General features: G+C 47.7%; 1 protein-coding gene across 1 annotated transcript; it reads left to right on the top strand.

Moving 5' to 3' along the window:
- Nucleotides 1-8614: 8614 nt before the first annotated feature.
- Nucleotides 8615-11744, top strand: vhl (von Hippel-Lindau tumor suppressor). The gene is made up of 3 exons (XM_042339800.1): nucleotides 8615-8925; nucleotides 9571-9708; nucleotides 10585-11744. The coding sequence occupies exons 1-3, from the start codon at nucleotides 8727-8729 to the stop codon at nucleotides 10764-10766; spliced, it is 519 nt and encodes a 172-aa protein (XP_042195734.1). The 5' UTR covers nucleotides 8615-8726; the 3' UTR covers nucleotides 10767-11744.
- Nucleotides 11745-12801: the final 1057 nt, after the last annotated feature.

Below are 12801 nucleotides of genomic sequence, written 5' to 3'. Positions count from 1 at the left end.
GGCTCGATGCACATGCTCAGAGGCCTCTGGTCTATTGGAGGGCTTCTCCATGGAGTGACAAGTAAAGCAGAGCCCCTTAGTAATACCTTGCATGGGAATCAGGCAGGATATTGACAGTGTGGTCATATCTCACCAGGTCTGGCCAAGGCTCGACTTCAAGATCCTCACGCTTCACTCCCTGGCACCTTCCAACCCTCTCCGACCTCCTCACTACCCAATCCACCCCCCGGTTGGCTCCTCCGCTCGACTGGCACCGGCCTCCTGCTCGTCCCTCGCACCCTCCGCCCCCACCATCGGAGGTCGGGCTTTCAGCCGCTACGCCCCGAAACTCTGTAACGCTCTCCCTCAATCCCTCCGCCTTGCGCCCCTCTCTCTCCCCCTTATTCAAGTCCTGCCTGAAAACTTTCCTCTTCTGCTGTGTTTACGGCCACCTCCCCCATCCCCGGCTCGGAGTCAGGCTCCGCCACTGTCAAGCGCTCTGAGGCGAGGGTGCTTTTTAAGTGCAAGTTGTTGTTGTTGTACTTAAGTGGTAGCAACTGGTTAAATCATTGATCAGGAGTACATTGCATTAATTTAGTTGCCTCTCTCCTCCCTTCACTCGCTTCCAATTTACTTCATTCCCCTCCTGAAGGCACTGACTCATTTCTGTTATATAGTTCCATATGTGTGGCCGCCCTCTGATATTTAACCCAACTGTCCTTTGTGTGTTAAGACACTTTAATGAGTGTCAGCAGCCTATTCAACCAAAAGAGTGTAGCTGGGAGAGGGAGAGGTTGATATCAAATCAAACTCCCTCTGCTCTGGTCAAGCACTTCTAGGTCAGGGAACACTAGACGTCAGGTAACATCGTGAGTTACGTACAACTTGCACTTATATAGCGTCCCTTACGCAGGGTAGAGTCCCAGAGCGCTTAGATACAGGGCAAAACTTCCACCTCTCTGTTCCCATTAAGGTGCTGTTGAGTGTTAACTTTAACCTCCTGACCATTGGTGCTTTCCCAGCGATGTGGAGAAACAATAAAGGAACAACGCCCAGGCAGAAAGCATTCAAAGTCACTGGAAGTGCTGCTGCCTGTGGAAGCTTCCTGTAGATCATGACCATCTGGGGGACGCTGCTGGGCTGCCGTGTTTCACCCACAATATATACAGTAGATTCGCTTTACAATATAGCCTGTGAAATGCTTTGAGATGTCTCAACAACCTCATAAGGTGGTGTATCAAATGCAACAATTATTATTATTATTATTATTATTATCAGCCCTTTTTGTTACCAGGGAGCGAGCGGCTCGGTCCCTGAGATCTTCTTAAAAAGTGGTGGTCGTTGAGTCTGTCCGATGATTGTATCTAAGGAGATCTCTGGTATGGACCGGCCATGGGGTTATCACAAACCGGTTCCAGTCTTCAGACTCGTCTTTGAGCAACCGTGCTGTAAACCATTTGCTGAAAGAGCTTTCTTTCGATTTACTTACGGTAAGCAGGAACCCGGTTGTTAGTCGATTGGCGTATCGCTTTTCGGGGGGTAATACTTCCTTCAAAGAAAAATAATAAATTGGTCACTCAATCCACGACTGCTTGTGGGGACACTGCTGTGCGCAATTAATTGGCTGCTGCGTTTCGCCCACAAAATATACGGTCAATTCACTTTGCGGAGTATTCTGTGAAGCGCTTTGAGACGTCTCGAAGACATGATACGGGGCTATATCAAATGCAAGGATTATTATTATTATTATTACTTGCTGTTTCTTAGGAGACAACACTAACTGCACCCTTACATTCCCTTTTAATCTGCTGTTGCCCAGAGCATTTCCATCTTAGTATCTGATGTATTGGCGCACTCTTCTGGCAGGAAGCACAAAGCCACCCTGGTACCAGCAGATCAGAGCTAAACAGCTGGAAGAACTCTGGTTCATTTTTTTCCCCACAAACGCGCAGCTCTAGTTTATTAAAGCAGTTTCTCACGGGAACATTCTTATTGGCATTACTCATACGTTCTCTTGCCGCCAAGTTCCAGAGATCTTCCTCTTGTTTGAACGCTGGAAGCCTATGGTTTGGAGGGGAACCCGCTGGTGTGCAGTGTAACAGAAGGGGCAGAACAAAGCCCAGGTTTATCTAAATGCAGTGCAATCTAGTGGCAAGAATATGGGTTCAAGCCCTGATTTGAAGTGAGATAATATCTCCTCCGAGGGGGATAATCCTGCCACCGGCAGGAAAATAATAATAATCCTTGCGTTTGATATAGCCTCTTATCACGTCTTCGAGACGTCTCGAGGTGCTTCACAGAATGTACTGTAAAGCGAATTGAAGGGTTGCAGAATAAGCGTTATTTAGCGAAGGAGAATTAAAACGTGCAGCTTGAAAACTGGGGGTAGGAAAAGATTGTGAGTATAATTACAAGCAGTTTATTAAGTAGATGTTAGTCCAGCTTCGGATAAATCCCTACAAAATGCATGTCCCCCCCGAACACATGAAAATCTGCAAACGGATGAAGAAATGCCTTTGAAATTGCAGCCGCGGTATTTCTGAAAATAGCCGCACCCGTCAGGTTCGTATTTTAGAAGGCAATCGAATCTTGCAATGGACGTGTCTCCAATTAATAGCACGGTGCGTTCGAAAGGCTTTTGTATCATGGAGCGAATTGAACTCCTGATAAGAACATTGCCTGCCATGATTTGCAGGTGAGCCGGGATTCCATTGTGAAGGGCAATTCATTAACGAGGATATATAAATATAATTTATGAGTCCGGTAAATTACCCTTTGAGGCTCATTGTGCTTCAGTGACATTTGTGCCCGGCGCGACGGTATTATTAGTGTTGTTCATTCCACTCTGGGGATTGCCAGCCTGCTGTCTGATCATGGACCAGAATGATAGAGAAACTGCCAGTGTCAGCACTGATGGTACTCTGGTCACTTGAGATAGAAATCAGCCACGGTCCAGACAGGATGGCGGAACAGGCTCGAGGGGCTGAATGACCTACTCCTGTTCCTACATCGGATTTGTCACTCCCCCCCTCCCCGCCACGCATTAACCCTGCGCTGTCCACGGTGATTCGTGAACCTTACGCACAGCTCGAGGGGTTAATTTATCCTTCTTAACCTTCCGACCGCAATAATGATTTTTAAAAGCGCAGTTCTGGCAAATGTAAACAGTGAAAAAGTATCCGGAGAATTATTAGCCGATAGAATTTGCGCACACAAATGAAGTATTTATCTCCTCCTGATAACAAAGGGCATAAAACATGAAATATTGTTGCAACAACAAATTACACAAATACTTTATTTGTGCACGCAAATTCCATCGGCTAATAATTCTCCGGATACTTTTTCACTGTTTACATTTGTATAGCGCCTTTCATGTCAGGAAGACATCCCAGAGCGCTGAATAGTTAAGGAATGTATTGATGGCTAATTAAAAGTAACATGTAAATGATGTAAAGGTGCAGAGAGCATTCACTCTGGTAGTTTCTGGAAGGAGTTGTGCAGATGTGTTTCTCAAAATGTTTTAAAAAGATCTTCCAAATGCCTACTGATGGAAGTTGGGAGTTTGAACAAAGCCTCAGCATGTTCTCTCCCCCCACACCCCAACCCCGTTTAACTGATATCCTTCCTGAATGCGTTACATGTATTAAAGAATCTACAGCAAAAACCTCTTACAATGGGAGCTTGTTTCCGAGGTATTTCTCTACACCACAGAGGCTTTTCATCGTCTTTCTGATGTCTTGTGTGATAACCGCACAAACGGCAGTCTAAAGAAATTCTTAAAGATCGACCAAAACTCAAAATATGAGGTAAACACAACGTGTGTCCCATCTGTGTGCGACCATTCATTTAGGATGTTGAGGCGCACAAATACATTGACACAGCAACAGAAACTGTGTGTGTCCTCCCCCCCACTTCAACCCCAGCGATGCCAAATGTATGAACTTGTCCTCCCTGATTAGAAGTTTTCAGACTGTCACGTTAAAATCACCATTAATTTCAACACAGTTCAGCACACTCAGTTCTTAGAGGTTTTTATTTGCTATCTAAAATGCCTGCAGGAAAGAAACAATAAGAGTTCGGCTTATCATTATTTTTAAGCAAAATATGAGTGCACGGCCAAAGATCGCATCTCTCAATACAAACCAAATATTTGCCCTTAACTTAAATAGGTTTCCAAGCAATTAAGGGAAAGGGCAAGGCTCTTTATAAATGCTCTGTATATTGATTCATTTGAAGGAGACATTGGACTCCGAATTAAGTACGTAGATTTCCCTAAGAACCTATTAGTAGGACGAATAGAAGGGGCCTTTAATGCAGTCTCCAGAAGTACCACCTCTCGAGTTGATTCTCATGACGCTGCCTCAGATATCTTACAGCAATGCCCTTTAAGGCAAGCATTAATTAATGAATTAGAAACAGTACGGTGAAATAATGCACAAGAACTGACCCTGGAGGACAGTGCCATCATCAACAACGCATAAAGTTTGTGTAGCGTCTTCCATGTCAGGAGAACGTCCCAAGGCGCTGGACAGTCAGGGATTTGGACCCGAGCGGTGGTTGGGCTCAGGTGGGGTGGAGGGCAGGCAGGGTAGGGGTAAGATGGTGGCCGAAGGCATGCCTTGAAGGAGGCAAGGGAGAGGGCGAGGCAAAGGGACTGTAGGATGGGGTTCCAAAGGCTGGGGCCAGAGAGGCTGAGGGGATGGAGGGATATTTTGCTTCCACTGAAACATCAGGTTGCAGGTTTTTGGTCACGTTACGGTTGACAAGAACACATATAGTTATCAGTTGCGTCACGCGCCCACACCACTGACCTCTATCACAGCAACCCTGCTCCTAATTCACATCTATTTCCGACAGCAAACTCTCAAAGATGTCAGGGCATGCGAACTGCAAGGGCAAAACCTTAATTCAGCAAAACAATTCCTTAAATTATACATAATGCAGGGCGCTCATTCAGTTCTGAAGATGAATGCTGATAGATATTGGTGCCAGTTCCCAGGCCTGAATATATTATTCAAACACGAGGCATTGAGAATAAAAATATATTCAGCACGCCACACTCCCCACACACAAGTAGCCTTTAATAAATATATACTGCCTTTACATATACTGCCTTTACTCTTGTGTTCAGAAGGCGCTCTGGAGATATTTACTATTATTTCATCGACTATTTTCTCCATCTCCTCTGAAGGCAGGGATTCTCGCTGGTGACACAGTTTTAGGAGTGACAGCTGCTCTCTGGGCGCTTTCCCAAGTGGTTATTAATTTGCGAGCTTTGGCAGTAAATGCTGACAATCAATTTTAACCATGGAAGGAATCACACCTAAGGACCGATCCTGTGCTTGGCAAACACTCACAGTTCCACGCACACTTCAGGACGAGATCAATGGATTTAGGAGCTAAAGCCCTGGCTGACATTCACCTTCTCAGGCACAGGACCATTCAGTGCAGGGCAATTGTAAATCAGGAAACTAATGTTTATAGGGTGGAAAAAGATTGAAATGTAAGCATGCGTTTCCAGCGGTAATAATTCCTTCAAAATAATAACAATAATAATTTGGTCACTCAATCCACGACTGTTTGTGGGGACGCTGCTGTGTGCAGTTGGCTGCCGCGTTTCGCCCAAAATATACAGTTAATTCAATTTACGGTATATTGTGTGAAGTGTTTTGAGACGTATAGAAGATGTGATCAGATGCTATATCGAATTCAAGGATTATTATTATTATTAATTATTCATCTCATGGATGTTCTTGGGACCTTGCTGGGCATAAAAGCGCTGCCGTGTTTGCTTACAGTCACTACGCAACAAAAGAGATTACCTGTGAAGTACTTTGTGGCGTTTCAGCATTGTGAGTTCTTGCCTCCTTCTTCCTTTCATCTTTTGGCACCCGGCTGACCCCCCAAAAATTAAATGAATTAAAAAAAGTAATTAAAAAAAATACCTGAACAGGTAGAAGGGTTATCGGTTTAACGTTTCACTCAAAGGGCGGCACCTTCAACAATGCAGCATGACCCCCAGCACTGTGATGGGTGTCAGCCTGGACTCTGATTTAAAATGTCCCGACGTGAGGCTTGAACCCGCAACCTTCTGGATCAGAGGCAAGAGTGCTACCAACCGAGTCGGGCTACCTTAAAAAAAAATCAAGTAAGTGTGTATTATGTTTGAATCCCACGTACGGCGCAATTGATTGCAAGTGACGCTCTCCGGGGCTGTCCCCAAGGAGTATTTCTGAAATCTGTGTCGTGCTTAAGAAGCCCAGCGACAGGCGAGAGAACCTAATTTAACAGGTGAATTGTGCAACTCGCTCCTCTCGCTTTTCTGTTCAAAGCTTGTGTATGTGCTGGGGTTCGTGCCAGTTCGGTATGAGACACAGCAAGATTTGATAACAAAGGGAGAGCCTTACTCACTGCCATTTGAGACGTGAGCTGTGGTGCAGTGATTTAATGTTCTTCTAAAACGATCGCCCTCTAAACCGATTCTGAGAAGAATGGAAGCGACGTCAGGATTCGAATGCTGAAAACAGGTCTGCAAAGCGAGATCTCACATCGTTAATAATTAAGGTAGAAACAAGCAGGTAAACAACCCACCGCTCAATCGCAGGAAGGGGAGTTTTAACGCTCTGGAATTTTACACACAATCTTCCAAACCGTACACACATTGTCCATCAGCAATCAACAGAGGTTACGTTTATCTTCTTTGAGCTCTAAAGTGCAGGATCTGATGACGTTAATGACTCCATAAGGGTAAAAAAAAAATGCTCATTGTTGTTGGACCACAGAGCCTCTGCCCACCAGTGGACACCCACTATATGTAGTAGAAAGTCTGAGGCTCTTTTGAAGCTTGTTACAGGAAAGTATGAAGAATAGAACAAACGCCCTTGATTCAGAGATTGATTGTATCTTATCTGCTCGTTCATAGAGTTCCCTCAATCCAGTTATCAGAAAATGTTCTACGCAATTTCTCCAGACTATCTCTCCTTCCTGCATCTCCCCAATCCAGCCTTGACTGAACCCTCGATGACATTTCTAGTCCACCGCTGTTGATCATTCCACCACGAGGCTGGTTGTGGGACCTTGATGTGGGCAAAATGTCAGCTGCATTTCCCAACCCAAAAAAAAGGGCAATTACGCGTGACAGCGGTCGGCGCGAAGGACTGTGCAATGGTTCGGTGCGATAAGGGCCCTTTTAAACTGCAAGTTCTTCCTCACTCACTTCCTTCCCATTCTCCACAAGGACTGATGTCGGTACTCCCTCCGATGGTGAGCAAACGAGCAAAGCCACGTCACACCAAATAATTACGGTGTTGTCCATATCTTATTAACCGATCATTCAGATTCAGATATTATTGATGTACTGCGAAATTAATTAATCGGTTACCCCCCCCACCACAACCCCCACCACCCCCCACCCAAAAAATAACTAAAACCGGGTACTTTTCAGGTGTTTTGGGACAATTTGTGTCTCCCTGGCTCGGGGTTGGTGGTGTCCTCGATCCGTTAGCAATCCCATGGCGTGGTTTGTACAGAGGGGGGAATGGCGTTTCCCCCCCTACCCCCACACCGCTCCCACCCCCGAGACAGGAGCAGAAGCCGCCGGGAACGGGAACGGGAACGCTCGGGCGGGTTGTCTCCGCGGGGAAAGGGCAGCGAGTCGACGTTCCGGGGGGGTCCGCGGCGTTCCCGGCCGCTCCCGCCTTCGTTTCGATCCCTCCGCGTCAAAAGACCGGTGTCCGTTTCGCTTCGAGGCTGTCGGTGGAACGGTTGCCGCGGGAGGGGAGGGGAGTGGGGGGGAGTGGGGGGGAGGGGAGTGGGGGGGGGGGAGGGGAGTGGGGGGGGGAGGGGAGTGGGGGGGAGGGGAGTGGGGGGGGGAGGGGGGAGGGGGGGTGGGGGGAGAGGAGTGGGGGGAGGGGAGTGGGTGGGGGAGGGGAGTGGGGGGAGGGGAGTGGGGGGGAGGGAGTGGGGGGGAGGGGAGTGGGGGAGGGGAGTGGGGGGAGGGAGTGGGGGGGAGGGGAGTGGGGGGAGGGGAGTGGGGGGAGGGAGTGGGGGGAGGGAGTGGGGGGGAGGGGAGTGGGGGGGGAGGGGAGTGGGGGGAGGGGAGTGGGGGGGGAGGGGAGTGGGGGGGGAGGGGAGTGGGGGGGAGGGGAGTGGGGGGGAGGGGGGGGGGAGGGGAGTGGGGGGAAGGGGAGTGGGGGGGGGGGGGGGGCGTTCGAGGTAAGGAGGTTCAATTGGGAACGGGTGAGGGGTTCGAGGTGGAACGACCGCGACCGCAAAGACGAGAACAAAATGACATTTGTAATAATAATAATAATTATAATAACGCACTGCAGCATAACATATTATGATTATACAACATATTGGCGGTGGCGGCGGTGGTGGTCGTCGTCGTCGTCCCCCGCGCGTGCGTGAAGCGACGACGGTTTTGGTGGGCGGGGCGGGGGGGGTTGGGGGGGGGGCGGGTTTTCCTCGTCTGATTGCCAGGCGAGAGAGCCAATCATTTCTGAAGCCTGGGGCGGGGTGATGGTAACTAACCAATGGGAGAGGAGAACGAGGGGGGGGGGCGGGGGCGCGGGCGGCCTGCGCGTGACGTCGGGGCGGGCGATTGGGCGGGGTTTCGCGCGGGGTCGTCCTGCGCGTGAAAGCAACGGCTTCGGGTTTGAATTGTGGGGAACGGCCCGAGGGGGCGGGGCCTGAGGCCCAGTTGTGGGCGGGGCCTGAGGCCCAGTTGTTTACCCGCCGCCCGCGCTATGCCGGAGAATGTGATGGAGGCCGAGGCCCGGCTCCAGCCTCGGCTGCGCTCGGTCGGCAACCCCCAGCGGTCCTTCCTCATCTTCTGCAACCGGAGCCGGCGGTCCGTCAGCCCCATCTGGATCAACTACAGCGGCGACCCGGTGCCTTACCCCGACATGGTGGCCCGCACAGGCCGCAGGATGAACACCTTCATGGGTGGGTTCAGGGGCCGCGCTCTCAGTTAGTCCCCCCCCTCCCCCCCTCCCTTCCCCCCCCCCTCTCCCTTCCCCCCCCTTTCCCTCCCCCCCCCCCTTTCTCTGCCCCTTTACCCCAAAAGGGGGAGAACAACAACAGCTGATAGACCAGAGGGTTCCAGGGAAAGTGGTGCTTCCCTCACACGACAACCACAACAACAACAAGTTTTTTTTTGGGGGGGTGTTGGAGGGGAGGACAGAGCAGAGGGCCCAAGTGGCTGAAAACCTTCCTCAGTAATAATAGTAATAATAATAATAATAATCGCATCTTCCGAGACGCCTCACAGCGCTTCGCGGGATACACCGTCGCGCGTGAATTGGTTATTATTATTATTATTGATGATGATGACGATGATGGGATGGGACAAGTCCCTCAGGAGGCCTCGGGAGAAATATTACTGCGGGTCAAGCGAGGGCGGGGAAATGATGGACTGGCCGCACGCGGGGGGTGGGGGGGGGAGAGAACAGGGGCCGGAGTTGTTCTGGAACGGACCGGAGATTCCGGAGGGCACAGTCCCCGGGGTTTGATTTTTTTGGGGGGGTGGGGTGGGGTGGGGGGAAGCTGGATAACGCTCAAAAGGGCCTCTTGCTCGCTTTCCCCTTCCAGGCCATCCGTGGATCTTCCGAGACGCAGTCCACGAAGATCGACTGCTTGGAAACGGGCAGGAGATCTTTATGTCGCCTCCCGGGCAAGTGGATGAAAACGGGGTGCCGAGCTACATAATGGTCAACATCACTATTCCAGGTAAAACACTGCCACACGTCAATGGGCAGACTTGTGTTTGATGCTACTTAAGATCTGTGTGGGTGTCAACAACAACAACAACAAGATTACATCTGTATGGCCCCTTTCACGTCAGGGGTGTCAGTGCCTCGTGACACCTGTTGCGCACGCATAGGAGCTTTGGTACCTTTTAATGATTCAAACATGTTCTGTGTTGAACCTGCCCCACTATAAATTACCTGCAGAGGTGTTGTGGTATTGTTACAGTAGTCCTCCCGAGTTACAGAGGATCAGGAAGCCATTTCACGGCAATCATTTCCGTAAAACCATAGAAATGTGCAATACAGCAAGATGCCAGTGGCCATATTGTTGGTGTTTGCTATCCATCCCAATTCCCTGTTTTTTACCCTCTAATAACCTTCCTTGTACTTTTCTAATTCTCTGGGAGTTCTTCAAAACTATTCCTTTACCCCCCCAAGCTACGAGTTTGAATTCATATCCTTTTGTCTTCAATTCCCCTACTGTGCAGAAAGAGGTTTTCCACCATTTAAATTATTTTAAAGCCTTTATTATCTTAAACACCTGTAACATATCACACCCTCAATCGTCTCTGCTCCAATGGAAAGTCTCAACTTCTCCAACCTCTCCTCAGATATATTGCTTGGTTATCAGCCTGGTGAACCAGGTAACATTCACCTTGGAATATGAAGGTTGTGGGTTCAAGCGCCACCCACATTAGGACTTTGAACCCAGTGTACATTGATGAGTGATGATTGGGGGGGTTAAGAAACGCTGCTTTGTTGATGAGATGTTATCAGATGGACGTTAATGATGTATAAACACTTCAATCCTTTTTTTGTCCAATGACGTTCAGACAGGCTTGTGCTTTTTTCTTAGTTTATACACTAAAGGAGAGATGCCTACAAGTGGTGCGGAGTCTTGTGAAGCGCGAGGATTACAGAAAGCTGGAGATTGTTAGGTCACTGTACGAAGATCTGGAAGATGGGCCAAACATCCAGAAAGACCTCAGGCAACTACAACAGCTGTCTGAAAACTCGGAGAATTTAGAAGTTAACTAAGTATTGGATGAATGAGAACTTGAACTGTTTTTTCCCAAAGCCATGACTTATTGCACCGAGCCAAGTTATGAGTGTCTTATTGGAACACACTCCACCCACCATCAGATTGTGATTTGCCCATTGACATTGTCCAGGAAAAGGAAACTTTTTTTTTTACAAGAGGGGCAAACTGAACTTTGTCCAATTGAGGGTTTCCCTAATTTTTTTTTTAAAAAAACAAAATTTGTTGGAATTTTTTATTTTGGTGTAGATTTTGACTTCTTCTTGGACTAAGATGTTAACAGAATTTGCTTTTCCTTTCGTCTAAATTGATGGGTTCAAAATACTTATATTTCGTAGCTCAGGGGTCAAATGGACCAATACAATTGAGCCACATAGACAAGAAGGTTGTAGATTTGATCCTTGGTCTGTGTAGAATTAGTCATTGATAATTAGTCTATGCTGTGGGAGTAGGAGGAGAAAAATGAGCCAGGTGTCTGCTCTTCACTCCTGTACCAAAGGAGCAGTTTTTGGAGTCTTACTAAAGGACCAGTTTGATGATGTTAATAGCAGCGTGGAGAGAAAAACATTGTCAACTTAAAACATAATCATATTCATTTTGCTTGCACTCAGCCTAAAAGGGATGTGGAGCCTTACGCACTACACAGGCAGCAACATATGCTTTCACAGACTTTAGAAATTCAAGTTGAATTGATTGGCTGTACATTTCGTTTGACAAGCTATCTTATACAGTAGTTAGAATTTAAAGGCATGTTCTAGTGTCCGGGTCATATCGGATCATCAATAATGACTTATATTTCCATAGCGTCCTTTATGTAGGACAGCGTCTCTGAACCACTGTGGTCAGTGTTGAGCAGCAGAGACTTATACTTTTTTTTTAATATAAATAAATCAACCAACCACATGTTTATACATATTCCATTGTATATATTCCGTATGTATTATTAATACTCTAATTAAACTCATCTAATTATGCAAGGATTTGTTAAGTTTTTGTGAAGAAATTAGGTTTAGTTATACTGCTGTCATATTAAAGAATACGAGACATTTCTTTGCTACAGAAATTCTGGCTATAAAGAGCAGGGTTGTGTCACGTAATCGGTGCCAATGGTTCACAACCATAGCTTGCTAGATAAATGTTATCACGAGCCTCACAGATGGAGGGAGTCCTGATCAGCCAATACAATGGGAATCAGGGTGTTGGGCTAAGAGCTTCTTTTTATCCAATGATTCCACTAGGACTGTATCGACAGCAACTCGCACTCACAGGGTAGTGTCTCAGAGCACTTAACAGTGGCGGAGCTGGGGGGAGGTAACAGTAAGCATGGTTGAAAAGGAAGGTTTTCAGGTGGGACTTGGAAAAAGAGGAGGGATCAAAGGAGAGTATTCCAGAGTTTTGGGGCGTAGCGGCTGAGTGCGTGGATTAGGTTTAACCAGGAGCCAACATTCACTACCTTAGTTCACAGAATGGACAAGAGGGAAGGTCTCACCTATAGAACTATCGCAAGAGGCCTCTGCTTTCAAGAGGAAGAAATGCTTTGTTTATTTAAGAAACTTTCTCTGTCAATGCTGTATTGGGCATCTAGGAAAAAGAGGGCTGCTGAATTATCAGGGTTATGTAGGAATTGGGCAGAGGGCAGCACCTATGGTTGTCCCTGCCAATGCCCACTTGTCACTACCCTGTCACCATGGACTTGTTGGGTCACTATGGGTTGCTTGCTCTTGCTCGCAACTCAACATATCTCTCATCCATAACTGATAGGATGTCAATCATCCAGCACTAACTCCACATATCACTCTCCCAGCACTAACTCCACATATCACTCTCCCAGCACTAACTCCACATATCACTCTCCGGGCACTAACTCCACATATCACTCTCCCAGCACTAACATATTTGCATACTACTAACTGAAGGCAGGATGTCGAGACGCCGGAAGGTTGAAAAACGTACCTGGTAGGTGATTTTCGTTCCCCAAGTACTTACCACCTCAAACTCATCAATTATCCTTATTATAATAGATCATATCTTTGT

The sequence above is a fragment of the Callorhinchus milii genome, unplaced genomic scaffold, assembly GCF_018977255.1.
Source record: "Callorhinchus milii isolate IMCB2004 unplaced genomic scaffold, IMCB_Cmil_1.0 Scaffold12, whole genome shotgun sequence".
Taxonomy (NCBI): domain Eukaryota; kingdom Metazoa; phylum Chordata; class Chondrichthyes; order Chimaeriformes; family Callorhinchidae; genus Callorhinchus; species Callorhinchus milii.
This window is presented reverse-complemented; position numbering and strand designations above follow the sequence as displayed.